Source organism: Staurois parvus, unplaced genomic scaffold, assembly GCF_062004578.1.
Source record: "Staurois parvus isolate SC_StPar_1 unplaced genomic scaffold, SC_StPar_1.0 ptg000068l, whole genome shotgun sequence".
Taxonomy (NCBI): Eukaryota; Metazoa; Chordata; class Amphibia; order Anura; family Ranidae; genus Staurois; species Staurois parvus.
In genome coordinates, this window is record NW_028317864.1 from 8513961 (window position 1) to 8540011 (window position 26051).

The 26051-nt window shown below is 42.5% G+C and overlaps 1 protein-coding gene across 2 annotated transcripts in view; it reads right to left on the reverse strand.

Annotated features, from left to right (window-relative positions):
* Nucleotides 1-23250: 23250 nt before the first annotated feature.
* MIGA2 (mitoguardin 2) overlaps nt 23251-26051 on the reverse strand; it is a 54811-nt gene continuing 52010 nt past the window's right edge. For both annotated transcript variants that reach the window (XM_089669089.1, XM_089669090.1), the window contains exon 16: nt 23251-24236. In XM_089669089.1, the coding sequence (XP_089525215.1) occupies nt 24036-24236 (201 nt within the window). In that variant the 3' untranslated portion in view covers nt 23251-24035. The remainder of the gene's footprint in view (nt 24237-26051) is intronic.

Genomic DNA, 26051 nt, shown 5'->3' on the forward strand with positions numbered 1-26051 from the left:
CAGAGACTTAAAGCGAAGCTCCCTCAAAAGGGGAAGTTCCGCTTTAAGGACTGCTCCCCCGCTCCCCATTAAAGATTGGCACCTTTTGGGGGGCAGGGGGGGAGCGGGTACCCAAATTTGACAGGTACCCGCTCCCACTTCCGGTCCGATCACCTAGGCGACCAGAAACGGAAGGTGTCCTCCCTCCTTCTCTCCTCGTAGTCTTGGGACACGTGACAGGTCCCAGAAGACTACAGGACCATTCATGAAGCGCAGTGCTACTCGCGCATGCGCAAGCTGTCACAGCCTGGTGTCCACACTAAAGATGACGGCCTCCTGGAATACAGGACGGCCGGTGAAACGGATTACGGGGAACACACTGTGGGACCAAGGGACAGGTAAGTGGCTGCTTTTTAAAAGTCAGCAGCTACAGTTTTTGTAGCTACTGACTTTTATTTTTTGACAGGGTGAGTGGAACCACGCTTTAAGAACACATGGATGTAAACCATCCAGTCCTGGTGCTTTATTTACCTTTATTTTGTCTAAATGTTTGTAGACAATATCAGTTTTGAGCCAGTGGGATTTTTTATTTATTTTTTTTAGCTATGTCCATACTATCCCTATTATGGACTTGAGCTCCCTTGTTATCCTTTGTATACACAGAGGTGAAGAAGGTATTTAACCACTTGCCCTCCTGAGGATTTACCCCCCTTAATGACCAGGCCTCTTTTTTCTACTTGGCGCTGCACTAATTCAACTGATAATTGCGCGGTCATGCAATGCTGCACCCAAACAAAATTTACGTCCTTTTTTTTCACACAAATAGAGCTTTCTTTAGGTATTTGATCACCTGTGCGCTTTTTAGTTTTCACGCTATAGACAAAAAAAGACCAAAAATTTTGAAGAAAAACCTATATTTTTTACTTTTGGCTATAAAAAATATGTAGTAAACTCAAAGTTAGCTATAAATTTAGGCCAAAATATATTCTGCTCCATGTTTTTGGTAAAAAAAATCCCAATAAGTGTATATTGATTGCTTTGTGTTATAGCGTCTAGAAACTATGGTATAGATACTGCAATTTACGCAATTTTTTTTGCTATACAGCGCTGTGCTAGTTTAACGGACAATTGCGCGGTCATGCAATATGGAACATAAATGAAATTTATGTCCTTTTTTTCACACAAATAGAGCTTTCTTTCGGTGGTATTTGATCACCTGTGCGTTTTTTTTTATTTTTTGCGCTATAAAAAAAAAAAAAGGCTGACAATTTTGATTAAAAAAAAACAATATTTTGGACTTTTTGTTATAAAACATGTCCAGTAAAAAAAAATGTAAAAATCAAATTTTGTCATAAATTTCAGCCAAAATGCATTCTGCGACATGTCTTTGCTAAAAAAAAAAACAATACGTGTAAATTAATTGGTTTTCGTGAAAGTTATAGAGTTTACAAATGGCGAGAAAGATATTCAGATTTTTAATTTTTTTTTATACTAATAATGGCGGCGATCAGTGACTTATGGCGGCGATCAGCGACTTATGACATCCCCAGTGACACCAATACAGTGATCAGTGCAAAAAAAAAAACACTGACACTGTACTAATGGCACTGGGGAGAAAGGGGTTAACTTTTTTATTCACTGAAAGGGTTAACTGTGTGAGGGGAGTGTTTTACTAGGGGGCGGGGGTGTGTACTGCATGGGGACATGCTGATCGGGAGAAATAAACCCTTCTCTCCCGATCAGCGTGTCAGGAGCTGTCAGGGAACTGACAGAAAGCAGAGCTAGTGCAGCCCTGCTCTCTGTCAGTGATTGCTGCTAATCGGCGGGACACGGCCGGCAATGACCGGCTGTGACCCCGCGACTGACACCCGCGGCCGGGATCGGCGGTGCAGGTAGGGCGGCGGCACACCTCGCGCGCACCCCCTACCTGTTTTGCAAACGCACGTTTTAAAACATGCTTTTGCCCAGCCGTGCCGCCCTGCCGCCGTATTTCTACAGTGGCTGGGCGGCAAGTGGTTAACCACTTCCAGTCCGGCCCATGTATATAAACGGCCAAACGGGAGCAGTGCAGGGGTGGGTGGCTGTTTATAAATGTCCTCCCCTCTCCCTGCTTGTGCACGCTCCCTGGGATTATAGTAATATGTGATGTTGCTTCACTGATGGTTGCAGGACTTTGAATAGGTGGGCAACATATGGCCCACTTTCTCTAGGCTTGTAGGATCACATTACCCTTCTTTGTTATAGTGTGAAAGTGCTAAAGAGATGCATGCATCTCACCTTGAACTTTACTACCCTTCCATTTGATGAAACACCTAGAAGGATATGAGTTCTGTAACTCAAACTGACCACAGATTGCTAAAATTTTGAATGAAAAATCTTAGGATAAGTCTTAGGAACATTTATAAGAACATTCTCAGAACATTCAAATGTTGTTGCTTTTAACATTCGATTTCTGAATAAATAGACTTTACTGCATGAAAACCACATACACTATTAGAAATTTGTTCTAGAACATTTTTCCATCCTGCTCCTTCAGGTTGATTTGACCCACTAATGATTAGAAAAACAAATCAACTTTCTTAGAACCACCTTTTCTTAAAAATTATTTCATTTAAAATTATCTTCATCTATGGCAAGCTTCAGTCTATTTGGGTGAGGTCCTCCTCCTTTTATATTCACCTCTTCTGCATAATATTTTTATCTATTTATTTGGTGTGCGCTTTAAGCTGTATATCTGGGTGTGGATTGTGTACCAATTTGTTGGATTGTAACTGTTTAAACTTGGCAAACTTCAAAAAACAAATAAAAAAAGGAATGATAGCCCTAATACATCTTTCAAAACAGTTCTCCTTTAATTTGCAGATTCCGATTTTGAACTATGTCCCTTCACTGCGAAGGACAGCCCCATCAACCAATATGTGGGTGCAGGAAGGAACAAACCAGTAGTCAACCTGATCAGGAGCAGTCCCTTGGTGTAATTAATGATCTCATGTTTCAGGTAAGCTGCCTCTTGAGATCTCCAAGTGATTCAAGTATCCAGTTTACTATTTTTTTTGTTTACTAGTGGCAGCTGTACTTTGATAATTTACTGAATAAGGCAAACAGTTTGTGCTTTCTGTTTCAGTTACTGCTTCCCTAGAAATATACATACTGCCATAAATTATAAGGCACAACATCAGTTTGCTGTGGAGAGAATGATTCAAGTTGATCAAAGCTATGGCAATAAACTTGATGAATGAGTGAGCAGCAAGAAGGAAAGGGCAAAGAAGACAGGTGTGAGGTGTGCTACAGATATGTGCTAGTATGTCAGCACCTGTGGTAGTGTGCCCTTGTAGATCATCAACTTGGGGTTCCCCAGGGCGCAGAGTCTAAGCCGCAGCCTGCTTCTTCACCAGAGCCCCTGATGGTGGGGATGGACTTGCAGCAAGCTGGGACCAGGTCGCGGCCCCCGGGTACGCCAAGCTGAGGATGATGAGACCACTCGCAGGAGCAGAGTACAATGGGAGGAGACAAACGGAAGTCCGAGAGTCTAGCCGAGATCAGGACAGGCGGAAAACAAACAGTCAGAGAACAAAGCCGGGGTCAGTACACAAGTAGTCGATACAGGAGATAGCAACACACAGGAGCTCAGACAACTAGAAAGTTGCTCAGGCAAAGTGGGCTAGACTGAGCATGTCTTATATAGACAAGCAAACTAGGAGGTGGGCCAGGAAGTGATGGAAGGGAAGGAAATAAAACCCAGGGAATAGCAGCCGACGCCCATAGGTGAGCACAGACAAACCACACATGTGAAAGGCATCAGGAGCAGCAAGGAGGTAAGAATAAACAAACAAGAGGCTAACTTGTGACATAGTAAGCCTCTGATGCACATGTAGAAGAAGAAATGCAGAGTACGTTAAGCCGTTGTTCACATATATGCGGCTGTGGGGGCTGCGGATTGTGCGAGCACGAGAGCCCTTTCATTTGAATGGATGCCTGTGCCCCATGACATGCAGGGAAGAAGTCCCTGCACTTCTTCTGAAAATGCAGCCCGCACAGGAACCTTGGTTCCCAGTATGGTTGCATTTTCCAGTGCAGGTGGCGTGCCATTAGAACTAATGGAACCCACTCACGGGTCCGCATTCCTCTGTGCGGGTGGTGCGGCTGCACGGATTTTTGTGCAGATCTGCAGAGGCACCATCCGCACATATGTCAACAAAGTCCAAAGTAGGATAGGAAGGGTCTACAGACTGGGGGAACTGCACTTCAATCATACAAGAAAACTTTGCATTTAAACTGACTGCAGGTATAAAGTATAGATACTTAGAATTAGAACTTTTGTCAAGCTGCATATGCTGTCCCTGTGACACTAAGACAAACAATTAGACATTCAGGGGACCAGATGAGTTATGCAGCAATAACAGCCAGTCAGAATTTTTGGGACCTTTCTAAATAAGAGGAATTTTAACTTACCTGTAAATTCCATATCTTTGTGTCTGTGCAGCCACTGCTTCCTAGTTGACATGAATGGGACTGCCTACATGGGCATGCATGGAACAACTGTGCATCCCCATGCAGGTAAATACGGGCTTGCATGGGCGTGCATTGTAGTATGCCCTGTGTGAACGAGGCCTTACTATGTTTTTTATTTTTAATATTTTTTTACTTTTTTTTTTTTTCTTCTTTCTTTTTTTCTTGAAACATCAGGTTACTAAGTAGACCTTTATGTCTGTTTTTGGAACCGAGAAAGGTACTGAGGACATAGGGGTCAATTCACCAAGAGATAAATACTGCATAACTCATGCAGTATTTTTCTCAAAAGTAGTCAATTCACTAAAAAACGTGTTATTTACCAAATGCGTTAAATATTTATGTTTTGGGATATTTAGTGCTTCAATTTTGCAATATTTTTGGAGGTTTTTTTCTCAATTTCTTTTTTTTAGCACGGTAACACTGCACCAAAAGATGAACAGCAATTTTGTGAAACTATGAAAATATTCTAGTGTGCTTTTATTCACAAAACAATCTCCCTCAGATGACATGTTACAATTTTCATTCCTGAGCTCAGAGGAGAACATTTTAAGACTGATACATTGTACACTTCAGAGTTCCTCTAATTGTTATTTTGTATATTTCTAAAATACCACAGCAAACACCAGATGATGAATAACAATTTTTTTCTAGTGAATTGACTATAATGATTTATCTCATGTTTTATCAAGAGGTATTTATCTCTATTTTAACAAATGTGCTGTATTTACCTCACTTTAAATATTTTACTTTTATGAATTGACTTATTATCTCATGTGATATTTAAAAAAAAAAGGACTCGTGATCTTCATATCGCATGTGGTAACCTTTAGTGAATTGATCCCATAGAGTCCTTATTCCCTTTCTCTGCAGCCTCAGCTGCACTGCAGATGAAGGAATAAAAATCTGTGTACAGAGGCTTCCTATTCATTCGCAAAATGAAACATACTAAGCACAGTTTACAATGCTTTAGAGATGAGTGAACACAAGAGCAAGCGTTTACACAGCCCCCCCTCCTCCCCCGTTCTCCATCCCAACACTGATTTTCCGCCCAAACAGCAGCTGCAGCTTGCGGGAATGGGAAGAGAGGAAACCAAGCAGCAGCATGCAGGGAAGGGGTGCAGGGGGATCGGTTGAGGGGGCACAGTAATTGCAGTGTATTTGCAGATTTAACTCCCCGTGGCTTCTCTGCAGCACCTAAAGCCAGCCAGAGGAGAGAGGAGCAAAAGTCGGAAGCTGCAGGGGAGCCTCAGGGCATCGGTTGGATGACCCATGGTGTGCAGTGTGTGACGGCACAGTGGGGCCTCCTTTCCTTGGGGCTAGTGTTCCCTGCACACACTTGCACACATGATGCTACACCACTGCCTCCTTTGTAGGGTATGTGAGGTGTCTTTTTTTTTTAGAGGCCACTTTTGCTGACCATACTTTGAGCCAGAAATTCTGTGCACATGAATGAAAATTAAAGCCATGCTAAAAATGTGGATTATGACTAGTTCTAGTGCATGCACACAGTGGAGCAGCACAGGGAATAATTGCTGCAAATGCATCTTTAAAAGTAGGGTCCTGGAAAACAGGTTTGTGATGGTTGTATGTAGTCCAAGTCCAGGTAGCTGCAATCTGACAGACAGAAATTGCAGCGATTGCAGGTTGCAGAGAGCTGTTGTAAAGGGAACTGTTATGAGCATCTCAAACTTCCTATCTGTAGAATCTCTGAAAGTAGGACGTTTTTTTATTAAAATAGTGAAATGCTTGTTTAAGACTGAAACGGCAGGACTTGCTGTGAAATAGCCCACCTTTTAGTGAACTCTTTTTGCCACTGAATAGAGTTTGGCAATGGCTTTTGGAGGAATGAAAATCCTTCCTGATTGACCCAACCATCACAAATCACACCTCTTATTTGTTCCTGAATGGAGAGTGCTCCTGTGGACTTAACAAGTCTCTTAGGACCCAGAGGGGGATAGTGAGATGGAAAAGGATCAAGTGTGAGAATGCCAAGGCCTTCACACACTGTAGATGCACACCAAGCAATTTCAGCCAGCATACTGTGTGAAACCATGACATTAGGTGCATAGGAGTCTTAGGACAGGCATAATGGGATCCAACTCTATTGGAGGTGGAAGAATGACATGTTTTTGAGCTTTTCGCATTGAACGCTCTATTAAAGACATTGGTTGTCTGAGGAATTGTTACATAGCTACAGAAAATTCTTCCTTTGTCAGATAATCCATCCTCATGCTACGTGCTAGAGACGTAACTAGAATCAGATACAGAGACTTGTGTTAAAATGGGATCCTGCTCTGGTACAAGGAAAGTGTTATCACTATGAGCTTGTGTGACCTTTCGGCAGAACGAATGTTCAAAAACAAATGTGGTGTACCACGTTAATGCACGATGGGAGTGTGCCCTTGTTTGTTTTTGTTCACCATCACCTAGATTACCCGATCTCTGAAGGGCTGCACCTCAGTGTTTCAGAATCTCCTTAGTCTGCATGAAGATTTGAGCACTGGTTTCGTTTTGTTCTTTTAGAACGAATGTTCGCCTGATCTTTTTCTGTTTATCCCTTTTGCTTGGTCCCTGCCATGGGTGAGGGTATTCCCCAATGAGGTACTCACACAGCAAGGCACGCCCTGTGGCGAAGTCCTTGTGGCAAAAAAGGCAGGAGAAAGTACCCGAGTACTTTATAAGAGGTCAAGTCTGAATCGCAGTAAAGTGTGCAACCTGTGGTGTGATGTAAACTCAGGTCATCCACAGAAGACAAAGCTATAAAATGGTTGATCTTTTTAGTATTATGGCTGTCTCCGCAACGTAGGGTCTGGGTTCACTCCCAAGGTTTTACCAATGTTGCATTGATCCAGATGTACTGCTTCTATGGTTCTATTGTTGTATTATAACACAGGCAATAAGTTGACTGTGGAATCCAAAGATAAGCCCACGCCATCACCCTCCTACATCCAACCATGCAGCATTTACTTACTTGGCGCCCCTGTATTCCCTGCTGCCGATGCTATTGCAAACATGGCAGCCCCAGCATCCATCCAGCTGTGCATTTGCCTGGCTTGTCAATGTAGCAGCTGCTATATTTTAACAACCCTGGTGTCCCTTCAGACAGGGTTGTCTGTGTTGGCCATGGTGGTTGCTCTGCTTGCATGGCATCTCAGGCGTCCCTCCAAACGGGCCCTGGCCTGCATGCTATGCTTTCTGGGGCAGCATTGGCCACCCATCTTAGCTCTTCCTGCCTTTTATTTCTGACACTGTTCCTTCCCACCTTTTTGTGTTTCAGCTATTTGTTACATTTCCTGTAATATAAAATAAATAACTCCCAAAGGGATAATGGAGCTCCTCATAATGGCCTAGGAACTCAAAACAGAGATCTCACCAATAAAAATATATATGATTGATGATATAAAAAAATGCCAGGTGATCTAACTCTTCATCATCTACCAAAAACTGAAATATCAGCTTTGGCATACTGACCTTTTAAACAGGTGATCAGTGTGGGCTGAACAAGTAAAAATTGATCAGATTATGACAATGTTAAATAGTGGGGATGGAGGAATCTCCACTGCCCGATATTATACCTGTGGCAACAGTGACTGCATCTGAAAAAAATGCATTCACTGTTGAGCCAATAATTTTTCACTTGGCTCAATTGATTTTGCCAAACTGGGGGTGTTTGAAGGGCTATCTATGGCTTCAATTTCTGACGTTGTGCAAGGTATTCTGATGCCTTAAGAGTTCCCTTCTCTGGAACTAAGGGGCCAGGCCCAACCCCTGAAAAACGATCCCACACCATAATCCCCCTTAAACGCAATGCAGTCAGGAAAGTACCATTCTCCTGGCAACCACCAAACCCCGACATGTCCATTGGATTACCAGACAGTGAAGTGTGATTCATCACTCCAGAGAACATGTCTCCACTGCTAAAGAGTCCAGTGGTGGCGTGCTTTATACTACCGCATCCACCGCTTTGCATTGCACTTGGTGATGTAAGGCTTGGATGCAGGTGTTTGGCCATGGAAACCCATACCATGAAGCTCTTTATGCATTATTGCTGTGCTAATCCGAAGGCCACATGAAGTTTGGAGGTCTTTAGCTATGGACTCTGCAGACAGTTGGTGACTTCTGCACACTGTGCACTTCAGCAAGCTCTGACCCCGCTCTGTCATTTTACGTGGCCTACCACTTTGTGGCTGAGTTGCTGTTGTTCCCAGTTGCTTCCACTTTGTTATAATACCACACACAGTTGACCGTGGAATATTAAGTAGCAAGGACATTTCACAAATGGTCTTATTGCGCAGGTGGCAACCTATCACTCTTAAATTTACTGAGCTCCTGAAAGCAACCCATTCTTTCACAAGTGTTTGTAGAATCAGTCTGAATGCCTAGGTGCTTGATTTTATACACCTATAGTCATGAAGGTGATTGGAACACCTGAATCCAATGATTTGGAGGGGTGTCCCAATACTTTTGGCAATATAGTGTATTTATATGTCCTTCTGGCAAGTTCCTGGGGAATGCTAAGTAACGTTATCTGGTGACATTTGGGCTAATCGGCATTCCAGGGATCTCACCGGAAGGATAGTAACATCAGCCTCTGCCTAGGTGCTGAAGGTTGAAGCCATGGACAGGCAAGTATATTTATTCCCTCAACAATTTTTGCACAATTAGCTTCAATTACACTGCTCAAAAAAATTAAAGGAACACTTTGAAAGCACATCAGATCTCAAAGGGGAAAAAGATCATGCTGGATATCTATACTGATATGGACTGGGTAATGTGTTAGGATCGTAAGAATGCTCCATCAATTGATGGAAATAAAAATTATCAACCTACAGAGGACTGAATTCAAAGACACCCGAAAATCAAAGTAAAAAAATGATGCGGCAGGCTAGTCCATTTTGCTGAACTTTCATTGCAGCAACTCAAAATAGTAGTTTGTATGGCCCCCACATGCTTGTATGCATGCCTAATAATGTCGGGGCATGCTCTTAAGGAGAGGACGGATGGTGTCCTGGGGTATTTCCTCCCAGATCTGGACCAGGGCATCACTGAGCTCCTGGACAGTCTGAGGTGCAACCTGGTGGCGTCAGATGGACCGAAACAACATGATATCCCAGAGGTGTTCTATTGGATTTGGGTCAGGCGAGCGTGAGGGCCATTCAATGGTATCATCCTCCAGGAACTGCCTGCAGTCTTGCCCCATGAGGCCAGGCATTGTCGTGCACCAGGAGGAACCCAGGACCCACTGCACCAGTGTAGGGTCTGACAATGGGTCTAAGGATTTCATCCTGATACCTAATAGCAGACAGGGTGCCATTGTCTAGCCCAGGGGTGGGCAACTTTTTGACTTGAGGGCCGCAATGGGTTCATATATTGGACCCGGGGGCCGGACCAAGAGTAGATGAATGATGTGTATGTGTCATCCATAGTAAGTATAGTAATATTCCCCCATAGTAAGCATAGTAATTAATCCCCCATAGTAATTCATCCCCCATATAGCAATTCATCCCCCCTATTAATTCATCCCCCATATAGTAATTCATCCCCCATATAGTAATTCATCCCCCATATAGTATTTCATCCCCCATATAGTATTTCATCCCCCACAGTACTATTCCCCCCCAAGTAGTAAGCCAAGTCCCCCCTGTGTCAATTCACTTACCTTTGCTCCGCGCGTTCCTCTCGCCATGTTCCTGTGCCGTTCCGGTCTTCAGGGCGGACTGTGAGAGGAGCCTAGCTCCCCTCACGTTCCTCACGCTGCCCCGCCTACACACATTCTGACAGCCGATGTTTGGCACGCTCCGTGGGCCGGATTAAAAGGTCCGCCGGGCCGTATACGGCCCGCGGGCCATAGTTTGCCCATTGCTGGTCTAGCCTGTAGAGTTCTGTGTCCCTCCCATGTATATGCCTCCCCAGACCATCACTGACCTACCACCAAAATGGTAATGCTGAACGATGTTACAGGCAGCATAACATTCTCCACAGCTTCTCTAGACCCTTGCACGTCTATCACATGTGCTCAGGGGTGAACCTGCCCTCATCTGTGAAAAGCACAAGGTGCCATTAGCAAACCTGCCAATTCTGGTGTTCAATGGCAAATGCCAATCGAGCTCTATGGTGCTGGGCAGTGAGCACAGTGCCCACTAGAGGACATTGGGCCCTCAGACCACCCTCATGAAGTCTGTTTCTGATTGGTCAGAGGCATTCACAACAGTGGCCTGCTGGAGGTAATTTTGTAGGGCTCTGGCAGTACTCATCCTGTTCCTCCTTGCACAAAGCAGCAGATCCCGGTCCTGCTGATGGGTTAAGGACCTTCTACAGCCCTGTCCAGCTCTTCTAGAGTAAGCCTGTCTCCTGGAATCTCCTCCATGCTCTTGAGACTGTGCTGGGAGACACAACAAAACCTTCTGGCAATGGCATGTATTGATGTGCCATCCTGGAGGAGTTGGACTTCCTGTGCAACCTCTGTAGGGTCCAGGTATCGCCTCATGCTACCACAGCAAACTCTGTACTCCTGCACTAGGGCTGGACTCAGAAAAGGCTATGGTAACAATTCAGATGTCCTGGAATATGCATTCCTTGCTGCCCTCAACGACACGGGGTAGTCCAAAGTTGCTAGATACAAAGAAAACAAATAGGACGCACCGGCCTAGTGCATTATTGTAAAAAATATTTATTAAAAAGGATAAAAAGTAAGTATCGTACTCACAATTGACATACAGGACACGTTTCGAGGACTCAGGGCTCTGAGGAAGAGGCTGAGTCCTCGAAACGCATTAGCCAGTTGGAAGTCTAGGCTTCCATTTTTGGACTTATATGCAGTGTGGATTGGACACCGCTGTTTAGCGTGATGTGCCTTTGTCCTGTATGTCCATTGTGAGTACGATACTTACTTTTTATCTTTTTAATAAATACTTTTTATGATAATGCACTAGGCTGGTGCGCCCTCTGTTTTTGTTTTCTTTGTATCTATTGACTCATGCTAGCAGTAGTGAAACTGCCCTTCGCCAAATGCAAAACTAGTGAAAAACAGAAGAGATGAGTAGGGGGAAAAAAAAAATGTCAGTGGCCACCACCTGTAAAACCATTCCTGTTTTGGGGGTCCTCTTGCCCATCTAGTGCACTTTTTAATTTCATTAATACCAAAGAAACTGATTAACAACCTCCTGTGCTACTTAACTGACCACATCAATATCCCAGGAATTTAATTGACTTGATGCTATACTCTGAATAAAAAGTGTTCCTTTAATTTTTTTGAGCAGTGTAGCTGGTGTACAATATGTCCTTATCCCAGGTAGGGCAATTGGGGTTGAGGGATTTAATACTCTGGTGCAGAACTGTTCTCGATTGCAATCTTCTGGAAGGTGTTGCATGTACTGTGCAGATTTCATTTACTGGGTTGAAAAATTTACATAAGAGTATAGGGATACTATAAAAATTGTTTGTGCATTTTTATGTGCAGATGAGTTATACGTTATGTAACTGCTCCTCCGTGTATTGCTGCTAAGCACCTGCTTCTTCAATGACCAATTAATTATTTTCTTTTATACACAGTTTTGCCATTCTTTACAATGATCACTCTGCTTCTTAGCTCCCTCCTATCCTTGATTGCTTCCCTACATAATGGAAAAGAGTGTTCAGTTGGCCATTATAGTCAGGTAGAACATTGTGCTAAGTAAGCGGTCCCCTCATCCTGTGACCCCAGCTAAACAGGACACACAGCGTGATGCTTTCATTACCATATTAATTTAGCTGGACAAAGGGATGCTGCTTGAGCTTCCACACTTGAATTCACTGAGCTCCTGAGAACGACCCATTCTTTCACAAATGTTTGTAGAAGCTGCCTGCATGGCTAGGTGCTTGATTTTTTTTACACCTGTGGCCATGGAAGTGTTTGAAACACCTGAATTCAATGATCTGGAGGGGTGTTCCAATATGGATCACAGAGTCAGAAACACCCCTATCCCTCAGGACTTGGGTTTTAACAGCCATGCCATTAAACCCACAAACATACAGCAGGATGAAAGATCAGGCTGGTCAATTTGGAAAAGCCCATGTTTAATCTCCCTGAGAATTTAATGGTGTCTGTACATGATGTCCTTTTTTGGCCAGCCAAGTGTTATCAGAATCACCAGACTGCTCTCCACCTTTGTTCTGTGAAACAAGCGAGGAAGGAGCTGTAGTGAAACTAAGGCAGTGAGGGAAGACTGATCCCAAAGAGTCACCAGGTGACCATCTACTGCAAGTGTCTGAGAATCACTGGTTCAGAACAAGTCTGTCCAGTTTGTAGTTGAATCTAGACACCAAAAGGTCCACATATGGCCTCCCCCATGGCAGAAAAATCTTCGCAAAGACTTCTGGGTGAAGAGCCCATTCTCCTGCACTCAACTGCTGACGGCTGGGAGAATCCACCTGCCAGTTTTTCACACCAGAAATGTGTGCGGTTGAGTGCAGAAATGTGAAGTTCTGCCCAAGATAAGATGAGGTCCACTTCTACCTGAGTGTTGTGGCTTCTTGTCTCTCCTTGATGATTGATGTATACCACAGTCATTGAATTGTCTGACTGCACCTTGACAGAAAGCCTCAAAAGGCAGACAGACCAAAGTAGAAGAGCTAGCCAAAAGACTGCAGTCCCAGGACTTTGAGCTGTAACTTCCATGCCTCTGATGACTACATTCTCTTAACTGTGATTTTCTCCAGAACACCTCCCCAGCCAGACATCCATTGTCAAACCCTTCCTTCCATGGAAGGAAGGATATTCCAGGTATCCTGCATCTGCATGCATAACCACCATTCCAGAGTCAATCTGCTCTTGGAAATTAGGTACATATCCAAGTAATTCTGAATTCTGCAACATTCCATCAAAAATGTGGCTACCATCCTAACCTACACCTTATACAAGGTCCAGTTCGAGGGACTTTCCAACATCCTCAGGGACTTTTCTACATGAGCTTGTAGAGACATGTTGAGTACCAAGGCCAACTTCTGAAAATTCAGCACTTAGTCAAACTTATCCAAGATTTTTACCGGTTGCTGGACATTTTGGGTGTCATTTACTAAAGCTGGAAAGTGCAAAATATGGTGCAACTCTGCATAGAAACCGATCAGCTTCCACGTTTTATGGCCAAAGCGTAACTGAAGATGATTGGCTACCATGCTCAGCTGCTCCAGATTATGTCAGTTTTGGAGTTGATTGATCCCTGAGCAGCAGGTTGTCCAGGTACCCAGAGAGCTCAAAAAGTCCGAACCGGAGCCAGCATCTTGGTAAACACTCCTAGGATTGTTGATCTGCGGAAAGGCAACACCAGAAACCGATAATTGTGATCCTCCACTGCAAATCACAGAAACTGTTGGTGAGGCCAGAAAATATGGATGTGTAGGTAAACATCTTTGATAGTCACTGATGCCAGGAAGTCCACCTGATAGAGAGAAGCAATCACGTGATCTGCATCCTGAATTTCTGTACGTTCAGGAACCTGTGAGGCCAATGATGGCCAGAATAAGCTTGACTTGGGTACTATGAATAGGTTGGAATAGAAGCTGTGAGACCTCTCCCTTGCCAGCACAGGTGCAATAACTAACTGTTTGGGACAGTAGTCTTTCCAGGGCCGCAAAAAAAGAAAGAAAATTCTCTTCTGTGGGTCTGAAAACACTCTTGAGCTCATAAAATGTGAAGGGAAAAAGCAATAAAACTCCAGCTTGTAACCTCTGGACATCACGTTGCAGACTCAGTCCTCCGTCCCAACACCCACGTGAGTGGAGGTCTCCCTTCTTTGTGAGGAGAATTTTCCTCTGTAAGCAGAGGACTTGGAGGTCCAGTTCTTCATATAGAACTGGAGCATCAACTTTTGCTTAGAGCCTTAGGCTGGTTGTCTATGAAAGGAACTCTTCTTGGATTGTGAAGGCGTCACTGTTTTTTTGATTTATTGCCAAAGAAGAAATCAGAAGTGATAAGAGGGTGCTTTTACCCACCATCACCTTCTGGATGAAGGAATCTAAGGATGATCCAAACAAGCATTCACCGCCAAAGGGCAGCCTCTCTACTTGCTTCTGGCAGAGAAGTTCTTCCAACTAACACTTAAGTCATAGAATCCTTCCCATATGAACTGACAGTGTCCACACCCATGAAGGTTGCCTTTTGGAGTCTTCTACCAAAAAAACTCAAGGCTCTCTGAAATTCTTCCAGGAGCTGCCAAATGGCAGGATTTTCCAGATTTAATTATCTGCAGCAGAGCATACTGTATGCTTCGCCCAGACTTTTAAGAGCTTGGCAAACTGCCACAACAGCCATCGCAGGTTGCAGATTCGCTTCTGCCAAAGAAGCCCAAAACAACTGGGTCGACAGCCTATTTTATTTTTTTTTTTTTGTGTAAAATTCTTCCTGCATGGAGTACTGGTGAGTAAAATGCTTTGTGGTGAAAACACCTTTGGGTTAGCCCAATCGGCATATATCACTTTTTGTATAGGAAGGGTGTACTGGAAAGTTTTTTTTTTTTTTGCTGACTTCTATACCCCCAAATCAGTGATTTTGGTTGAAGAGGAATCCGGTAGTGGTAACTTAAAATGGACCTTACACTTTACACATCCTTCTTCCTCCCCCACCTCCAGTCACAAAACCATACACTAAAATCTCTTCGGGGGACTCAGGCTACCTCATCTTGTCTAGGCCAAGAATGGTGTATCCACCCTCCCTGAAGCCTCCTGGGGTACATACCCATCCCTGTAGGCTTTTGGATGCACACTGTGCATGTGCCTGAACAATCTTGTGTATGGTGCGCATGTACAGCAGTGCAACATCAGGGGCCATCACTATAGAAGACAAAGTGCAAAGGTGGAGAAGTAGGTTGCAGAAGACTTGCTGGATTCACTAGCTGTGAGTATGTTCTTGGAGGACAACCAGTGGTACAGGTAAGGGACCAAGAGGGGAAAAAAAAAACAAAGGGGGAGTGAAGTTCCTCTTTAAGGTTATTTTGTACCACATTTGCTAGGAAGACCACCAAAGTCTTCTGTGTCTGAGATAACTCGACTCTAAATTTCCTTTGACACCGCATCCTCCCGAAAAAGGAGAGGAAGGAAAGTACCCACATTTGTGTCTCAGACCAGAAAGAATCCCCATGAACTGATCACACAGTCCAGATATGGCTGAAGAATATTCCCACTTTGAAACAAAGGAAGTGCAAGTGAGCCTGAGAGTGGAATTACCAGATAAGGGCAAGAATTTAGAACTAAGCTCAAGCTTTGAGGAGCCATTGCAGGCCAACTGTGTAAAGGGTCCTTCTTACCTGATTGAGGGATTTGGGAGACCATCCCATTGTTGCGCGCCCCCCCCCCCCACCTGCCTGTGAAGCCATGGCATGCGGAGGATGAAAAAGGCCTGTGAACCCTCAAATAGAAGCAGCCACCCAGCTGACATGTCAGCCTAAGCCAAACACCTATGTGGCAGTCACCTCCAGGACCCTGACAAGTGTCCTAGTATTTTCAGTCCCTGTAAGAACCAGCAGGGCTGGAGGCAGAATCCTGTATCCATCTGTCTGCCAAGAGCAGTACAATCTGATTTCCCACAGAAAGCAGGCTCAGGCAGCTGAAACACCCCTCTACTATGCCTGGGATAAACAAAAAATGGCGCCTACACTTGCTCAGACACATGTATTGGCAACATTGCACACATGCAGCGTGCCGGAATGCCCCCTTCTCCTTGTGTTCTGCCATCCTTGCTGCCGTTCCATACAGCAAATACTGTCCAAACATTCTAGTATACCCAGAAACACAAATAGGCGAACTGCTTCATGCTCCACTATACTCAGAGGTACTCTGCAGTCTTCAGGTACTTGACTTCCCTCCAGAGGGATCACTGCCATGGACCTGTAAGAGCACCCTGACAAGGTCACTGGGTACACTGTACACCCAAGATTGCTGCCTGCTGAATCCAGCACTGACCAGCAGACATTAATGGTTGTCCCCTGTCTGGGTACAGTCCCTCTTGAGCTACTGGCTGTAGCTGCCAATCTGGAAACACCTCTGTCAAATCAGGGGAGTAAGGAACAGACCAGGAGTATTGGCAACAGAACCCATCAAAAATATATATTCAGAAACACCCAGGAAAGCACATCCATTACTTTTAGACACTAGCACAAAACTGAGTCTTAGTGGGGCGGGGAAGCTGTATGACTAGGCAGAGATTCCTGCCTTTTTTGGCTTCTGTTAAGTTTAAAGTAAAACCCAGCTAAACTTTATTCTTTTGTATAAAAAAAAATAAAAATGGAAAAAAAAAAAAAGAACCTCTGTTGGGTTTTATTTATGTTTGTGTCCCTATTGGGGTGATTTCCCCTCTCTTCCTGTCCCAGTGATCACATGAATTAAGAAATCCTGTAATTGAAAATTGTAACCCATTGGGAGGTTTTCCCTGCTTCCTGTCCCAATGATGATAGGAAGTGATAAATCTTAACTTTGAAAGTTGGAACCCCATTGGGAGATATGCCTTCATCTCCTGCTCCAGTGACACCTGTCTAGTTGTGGACTTCCCCTCACCTTCTGTCCTGGTGACCATTATTACTAAGATAGGTAAGTGAGAAACATTTAAACAGGGGGAGAAAAACAAAATGTAAAAGTTGTTGCCATTTTTAAGTTTATCATTATTATGCCTACTTGGGAGCAACCACTCTTTTTTTATTTTCTTCTACATAAGTGGGCTCTGCTTTTTGCTTATAGGTGCAGCACAGTGATTCTCCTCTACTATTTTATATACCCATAGTACCGTGAAATTATATTTATAAAAGTCAGAGAACAGGCATGTCCACACTCTGCATCCCACAATGCAATGTCTATTGCCTGGAAGAACCTGCGGAGAGACCAGGGCAGTGCCACATAGGGGAGCCTGCTTATGTTCTAACCATGTTTGCACGGAAAAATCAGGGGGACGCCCAGTGTGGGCCTAAGCTGCATTTTGAGAAACTAGCAGCACACATTAATAACTGCTATAAGATTAATTTATTACATTTAGAGTCATTACAGTTTTGCTTTAGAATAAATATTACAATAATTACTCAAAATCTGTGCTCACTAGATATATACTTTAGTCAGTCTTTATAATTTCTTTTAAACTGTTGTAGTTTCATTCAGTCTTCACTCCATTTTTTTCTAGTAGCTATTTCCAAAATGGACCTCATAATTTTTATCTCAATAGCTACAGACTACAGAAAACATTGTATGACAGGAAAGACAAGGCAAATAAAACAAGGCTTGTTCTGTGCTTCAGGCCCATACCTACTTTAAGATAAAGGAGAAAGATTAAAGCTGAACTCAATGCAGATATTAAAAACATCATTTAATGCAGCAATGTATTCAGTTAAAAAAAACATTAAATGTATTTCTAAATGCAGTTAGTTGAAATACCTGAATTAAACTTTGTTTTATCCGCTTATAATCAAGAGCTCTGATTGGGAGAGGGTAAGGCCAGTACTGTAACTCACTCACTGTCCAGTCACAGACTGGGTGCAAGGGAAATGACCTAGCTGAACTGTGGTAGAGAAAATGCTTCACCAACCTGGATGTACAGGCTGGCTGAGCTGTCTAATGAATAGACATAAATACAAAATCCTTTGGCAATTAAAATTAGTTCCCATACATGCATCCCAGCTATGTATTCAGTTGTACCCAAATAACATTGTAGCTAGATTTGTAACCAAATTCAGAGAAACATATGTGCTCATATGTGTAAAAGGGCCACAGACAAAGGACAATTGGACTCTGTTAAGATGTCTCTCCAGAAAATGTAAATACTCGGACCGACTGATAATTCATGGTTATATTACGGAGCAGAGAGAATAGACATGTGCAGCACCAGCTTATTTTAAAAGGAAATTATTAGTAATGCAAATGTTTTCTAACCAAATTGCCATATGCCTTGAACTACCGTATATCAGCTGGCAGTTTCTGCTTATGCCCATATACTAAGTCTTTGTCCATTCTCCACTGGACCATCACCTTTTGCCTACAGCCAGCAATAAGGTGCCCACAGACATAGGAAAGCAGCCAGCCAGCTATACAGACTAAACTAGCTTTTGGCACTTCTGACAGTTGGCTATGCTGAACATCCACACATTTATTACTAAGGAGAGGGAAAAGGAGAAAAAACTAAACAAGCATCACTGGCTTTACAGGAAGGGAACAACTGCTACCCAACTCTGTCTGATGGATATTCCCTCATCCCCACTAACGGCAGTTGATTGATGAATGTCTACCTAACCCCATACACATGACTTAATCACCTGATTCAGCAAATTGCAACCCACCTAACAGCTGTAGGCAGCTTTGCTGAGAAATATACAACTTGAGTGCTGTCCTTGGGCAGCAGTCCTATAAAATTTTAATAAAGCGCCTTCATTGCTCTGACTGCATGGTAATAACAGTTACTCGTGTAAAAATATAACATATATTTACATATAAATAATATAGTCGATATGATCAAACCTAAAAGAGGGCTTACACTTTTAGATACATTAATAACAGTGCAATGTCTTATTTAAAGGGACAGTAAACTTAAACCATACAGGTTCTTTAATGAAGAAGATTCTCACAACATTCACAAATATCTATGTAAATGTTCCCATAAAGAAAATTTGATTTTAGTCATTCATGCATGTTTTCAGTCTATTTTAGTGTTCTATGTTAAATAGCATTTTGAGTTTTAAGGACCCAAAAAAGGACAAAATATCTGTATTCTTCAATAGTACAAGGACAGGAAGTCAGATGATTTTTGAAATCTTAACTCCATGTTAAAATGGATCTCCTGGCTGCTGTTAAATCCTAAAAATTGTATCCCCTCCGTATAGCTGATAAAGGATTTAATGCTTGTTTTGTCAAAGAGTTGATCAGTGTAAAACCTACCCTACTGCGCGGTCCCCATGGCAGCTGGTACTCATCCTCTCCCGCCCTAGAATAACGGCGAGCACTGCTACGTCATCATATACAATGCAGGACCAGAGGTGAATGGTGGTCCTGCATTGTATGCAGGTATGTGGACATTTTTTTAAAAACTAAGTGTCCAAGGATTAAATCGGGGTCCCAATCTACTTGTCCCTTATGACAATCTACTTGTCCTGATAAAAAAAAATATATATATAATTTTTTTTTTGCAGGATGGAAAATATGAAGGTTTGCTGTTTGTTAACCATTAGCCGCCCAGCCAATGGCCGTTTGGCGGCTTGAAAAGCGCTGCAGCTTTCCGGGTGCACGCCATTTGGCGTGCTCCCGCACATGCTCGGTTTGCGCGGTTGCAGAGCGATGCAGCAGTGCGATCTGTCACCGCCCGTGCACCTCGGACACGGCCGATGACAGATCCGAGTACCGGCTCCCGTTGCCGGTACCATGTGACCTGCTGTGACCAATCACAGCAGCTCACATGACAGTTGTATACAATGGATGGCTTCATTCATGATGCCATCCATTGTATACTAGTGCCTAGCTGTGAATGGTCACAGCTAATCACATGCACATGTCATGTGATTAGCTGTGACCAAATCACAGCGAAGCACAAAAAAAAAAAAAAAAAAAAAAAAAAAGCTGAATGAATCGATTTCATTCAGGTAAATGCTTGCTTATAGCAAAGTAATTCTTTGCTATAAGCAAATTGTGTAAAAAAAAAAAAAATACTGATCACTTCCCCAAAGTAGTACAGTGTTACTATGGTAACATTGTACTATTTTGGTCATAGTAAAATATGAAAAAAAATCTTAAAAAAAATAAAAAAAATGTAATAAAAAATTAAAAAAAAAAATATTTTTTTTTTTTCATACTGTCACCAGTCAGTGTCGCTGTTCACCGCCATGCCAGTTATATGATGACGCTGTACTGCACTGGTGACAGTATGTAAAAAAAAAAAAATAGTGAAAATAATTTTTTTAATTTTTTCATTTTCCGAAAAATTATGACAAAAAAATACAACTTCAAAAAACTCGCCATGCCTCTTATGAAGTACGTCGGACTGTCTACTCTGCAAAAAGGGGTCATTTGGGGGATATCTGTACTGTTCTGACATTCTTGGACCTCAAGATATTAGATTGGCTGTCAGTACTTCAGGATTGATCAATATTCAGATCTATACCATAGTTTGTGAACTCTAACTTTCCTACAAACTAAAAAATACATCCTAATTTGGGTTATTTTCACCAAAGACATGTAGCAGAATACATCTCGGCCTAAATTTATGAAGAACAATTATTTATTTGTAAACTTTTATAACAGGACCAAAAATTTTGAAAAAAAAAACACATTTTTCTTTGTTTTTTTTTTGTTAATTTAGCAAAAAATAAAAACCCCAGCGGTGATTAAATACCACCAAAAGAAAGCTCTAGTTGTGTGAAGAAAATGATCAAATTTTAGTTTGGGTACAATGTTGTATGACCGCGCAATTGTCATTCAAAGTGTGAGAGCGCTGAAACCTTAAAACTGGCCTGGGCAGGAAGGTGTAAAATTGCACGGTATTGAAACGGTTAAGCAGAGGTGCTCTTAAAAACGAAAGGGGCTTTATGGCGACATAAACTTTTAATGTTATTTATTCATTGCTAGAAAATTCTTAGAATCCACAAACATATATTTTTTAAAGCAGAGGCCCTAGAGAATAAATTAGTGAGGGTTGCCATTGTTCGTCACATGGTATTTGAGCAGCGGATTTTCAAAAGCAATTAAAAAAATGTATACACTTCTTTTTAATTTGAATGCAAAAAAAACAAAAAAAAAAAAAAACAAAAAAAACACCCCACAATATGTAACCCAATTTTCTATTAAAGATATTAGGCAGTGTAAATAGATACCAACCATGTCAGGCTTTAAAAATTTGCCTGCCCGTGCAACGGCAACAAACTACGTAAATTATATTATCCATAGTTGACTATCCAAAAGTCTTCACAGGTGACCACTTTAGATTTACAGATGAGTTCTGGAGCTAGAATTACTATCCATGAACTGGCGTTTGCAGTGATACCTTGCATGTGTGGGACGATTGCTGTTTGCATGCGTGGACTGACGCATGCATTTGCCTTTGCGCACAAGCACAGGGGGCAGGGATGCTTTAAAAGTTAAAAAAAAGTATTTATTTTTACACAGTTGTCATAATTTTTTTTTAATCACTTGTGATAACAATAGGCAGTGACAGGTATTCTTTATGGTGAGATCTGGAGTCAATAAGACCCAGATCCCTCCTCTGCCCTTAAAAGCATTTGATCACACCACGATCAACGTGATCAAAAGCTTTCCATTTTTAAAATTGGCGCCGGGGAAACTGGAAGTCATGTATGGTTATCTCTCCTTGTTTCCTATGTCACAGAGGTGGACAGAGTGGTTTCAGTCTTTGTCTGCCTCTCGGAGGTGTAGCTTGAACCTTCAGGGCCCCATTGCAAAAAAAACAAAACGAAAAAACAAAAACCCACACACAACATGATCCCAAGGCCCTTTATTATGGTCCCGCCATGTGCCCCTTTCTTGTCGTCTTGGGGCCCTCCCATGGTGGAGGAACACCAGGGCTCGGTCGCAAGTGTGACCTTTGAGACCCTGGTAGTTCCACCACTGGGTTAATCATGTACAGTCATCAGGGATCTTATAGCAATGAACATTTAATTGCTAGAAGATCTCAACTGGACATGGTCAACCCTTTTATTGCTGGCAGATGGGATCCCAGTTGGAAGTGCATGATTAACCATTTCAGATGTGTTGGAAACGTATGATTAACTGTTTCAGTGCTAACTGAACCCTGATGGAAATGCATATTTCAACCAGGGATCTGCTAGCAAGGAAATGGTTAATCATACGCTTCCAACACAGATCTGAAAGGGTTAATCATGCACTTACAACTGGGATCTCATCTACCAGCAATAAAAGGGTTAACTATAGCCATTCATCTTCTAGCAATGAAAGTGTTAGCATGTGCTTCCTGGTCACTATATCTCTACTCAGCCGCTACACAGCATACATACCAGTACTGCAGCCTTCACTCAAATCAGCACACCTGTGGTAAGAAGTGATCAACTCCGAGGCCTACTACACCCCCTCCTCGAGTTCTGCTCAATCACTGCGAGCCTCGCAGCAGGCTCCACCTCGTGGTCAGGAAGGAGTAGGACACTGGGGAGCCGCCTGATCTCTGCTAGGGGAGAAGGTACTGATCTGCATGCTCTGCAGTGCGTTCTACCACTGCCGCCACTATGATCAGCTGGCACAAGCGCCGGCTAATCGATAGGGACAGCTCACAGGAGGGCAGCTCTAAACCCTGCTGCTTGCCCACAGCAGGACTAAATGTAAAAAAATAAACTTCTTGCCCAGCACCCAGAACTGCATGTCCCAGGCATCAGGTGATAGGAATTCAGCATCCCTGTGTATGGGATTATGATGATGAGCAGGGTGGTAACAAGACTGGTCAAAGAAGAGTGATGTTGAGGGACCAGTTAGCATATAGCATATTCATCCCCTTGACAAAACAAGCAACAAACCGATCATCATCTGGAACAACTGCCCAGGTTTGAGCTCTAAATTTATAATTGTTTTTTTTCTTTTAAATATCCATCTCCTGGAATGATTACATATTTTTTCATGAATGTTATTCAAACCTTTTTTCATACGACATTTGTAGCTTACATTTAATGGCCCTTTACCATTATCTACTATATTCAGTCCATTCACATTTAGGTGCAATTTGCAAAAAAAAAAAAAAGGAAGGGGATATACTGTGCACGAAACAACCACGTTAGTAAACAAAAATCATAAAATCAAAGATGACAGTTTTGCTTAAATTTCTTGTTTAAAACTGTTATAGCAACAGATTGTTTAAAATGCAGATATAAGATATCTCAGTGTCCAAAAAAATGTCCGAAGTAGATGATTAATAGTGCAAGAAGTCACATTAAGGAAACACTTTACCCAGTCCAAAAAAAAAAAAAAAAAAAAAAAAGTAGTAAATTCCAAACGACTAGTTATTGCCACTTCCAAAATACTTCATATGTCTTCACTCACCCAGCTAGGACAGGGTTTGGAGACTACCACAGCTGTTTAGGTTTGTAAATTTTCCTCTTGCATCCTGATAAAGGATTGGCACTAGATCGATCTCCTGGTTGGTAGTGTCACATAGCTGCCAATGTAGTGCACTGTGAACAGACCTTACAAGAGGTCTATATGCCCTAGATGTAAGCTGTATGGAAATATCTTGATATGGCATTTTCATCCTGCCCAACACAACAAAACAGATGCTTGCTTCCATAAGATAAAATAATGAAACTAAAGAGTGCTGGGAACTAGAAGCTGGGTTGCATATTCCTGAGTTGCTGGGATTTGCCCAAGATGTCAGCAACTAGCCAAAGTGATGCAGGCTCCTGGTTTTCTGTATCTGCAAGCCACCCTCAACAGATACAGGGTGAAGTAAGACACAACACTAGGAAAATATACATTTACAGTCTTTTTTTTTTGTTGCTGTTCTTTTTAAATGAGGTGTAAAGTGTTCCTTAGAAATATGAGGAAAATAGGAATTGGTGTCTACATTCTGATAGCCAGTAGTTTCTTTATCATCAGAGGTGAAGCTCTGATGGTCTGTTTGGTGCTGGCAGGTCTCCATTCATTGCCCGTAGACTGTCTACTCCCAGATATCCCAGAAGAATCTCACTCCGTCTTCGGGAAAGGTGCAAGATGTCCTCTGCCAGTGACTGGACTGTAGTGTACCTCACTTTATCCAAGTCAAACATGTCCTTTAAATACTGCACAATTTGATGCTGTTTTGTGAAACAAAGACATATGTTATAATTGCTGGAAAACTCAATCTATATAAAAGCAGCAAGCAAGAAAAGAAGCCTCAATCTGAGACTGGTGGTTACAGATCATCCCCAATCCTCCACGATCACAGGAAATCTGTTGTGAGTGCAATACAAAGGCTGAGCTTCTTCAGAAAATGTCTGGCTGTCATAGCAGTTCTCGGTTTCCAATATTTTATGAATCACTACAGAGAGAGCACACTTTTATCTGCATAATTAATTTAGGTCAGGGACCCATAATTTGTTGAGGCCAATTATTAGTTTGACAGATTAGAGGGAAAGATAGTGGGAGAGATATAGACTAAACTAAGAGAAAGGTAAATAAACTGGCCATTAACCGGCTGAATTTAATTCATAAGCTCCTAGTGGAGTCATCATTGTCCTCTCCAGGCTTTACGTTGGCCATACACTGTGCGAATTGAATCCAGTGGCCAAAATTCGCTTAGGGGGTGATCCTGCCAGCCCCCGCCTGCCCAGACAGAAAATGTTTGGAAGAACAGCGGCTGCAAACAATCAGATGCAGCTGCTATTTGGGTATTCCGACAGGCTAGCAGAGGGATTAAATCCATCCATGCTTGTATAACTTGGGTCAAGGGATCTGTTCAATTTTCTTTAAGCCCACAGGCATGATCAGCCTTAAGGTGGCTCCACTATCTATGGAGGAGCAATGGAACCACCCATGGACAGCAAAATTGTCAACCTGTGCAGAAAGTAGTGTTAGTCAAATCAATCTAAATCTCCTAGTGCTTCTAACAAATTAAAGCCAAAAAGGAAATGGAGATAAGTCAAATTTTTGCAAGAAAATCGTACCTACTTTCAGCTGCCTAACTCTTGAGCTACTAATCGTTTTGGCTTGCAGTTTTCACTGAAAGGAACATCTGCCTTGCAACCTCTGGTTCTATGCACTGTCCTGTCAATTAACTGTCAAATGCCAGAGTCTCTGATGCCACTAAGGTTCGGGCATTTTAATTATATCACGAGTCATGGCACATTCACACCATGGTGCAGAGACGTCAATTCTTCTGCACACGTTCTGTAAGGGCACAACAAAATCAATTGTTCTCTATATGCCCCGTTTACACCACAACAGTAGTATCACGTGCAAGTTTACATGTATAAAATAATCAAAGCGAGCATGAAAACTGATGAAAACCTTTTGTCTGCAAGTGAAATCTGCGAGTCAGTTTCCTTCAGTTTTTATGCACGAATGGTGTGAATGAGGCCTCAACATCCGGTCTGCAGACTGGGCCCAGTAACTGGGCCTAAAGATGTAAGTATTAATTAAAAGACACAGATGGCTTTCTGATTTTGCAGTGTTTTTAAAGATAGTATTATCAGTTCACTGATTTACTAATCAATTCCTAGTCGCTCCCTGAAGGGAACCTATAAAAGGGTTCTATGTCGACGTATGCATCTGTTTAAAATTTATTTTTACAATTACAATCATTTAGAGAGTATGCTTTGACCTGATAACAGCATATTGCACATTGGCATTGCTGTTTACACAGCATTGTTCTATAGGCCTGAATAAAATATCTGTCAGCTCTAAATAGGACTTCCCTCTCACTTTTCCTTAGGCAGGCCATAGATCATGCCAATTTCTTTCCCAATGAGCTACTGTGGTTTCCCGGTGGGGGAAGACAGCGATTATTGCTAGCGGCTACAACAGTCACTAGCAATAATCGCATGTAAAATCTGGCAGTCTGGTTGTACCCAAGTTGATCAATCACTTGCAACATTCAGCCTGCCCATACATGGTTTGAAGATATCTGAACA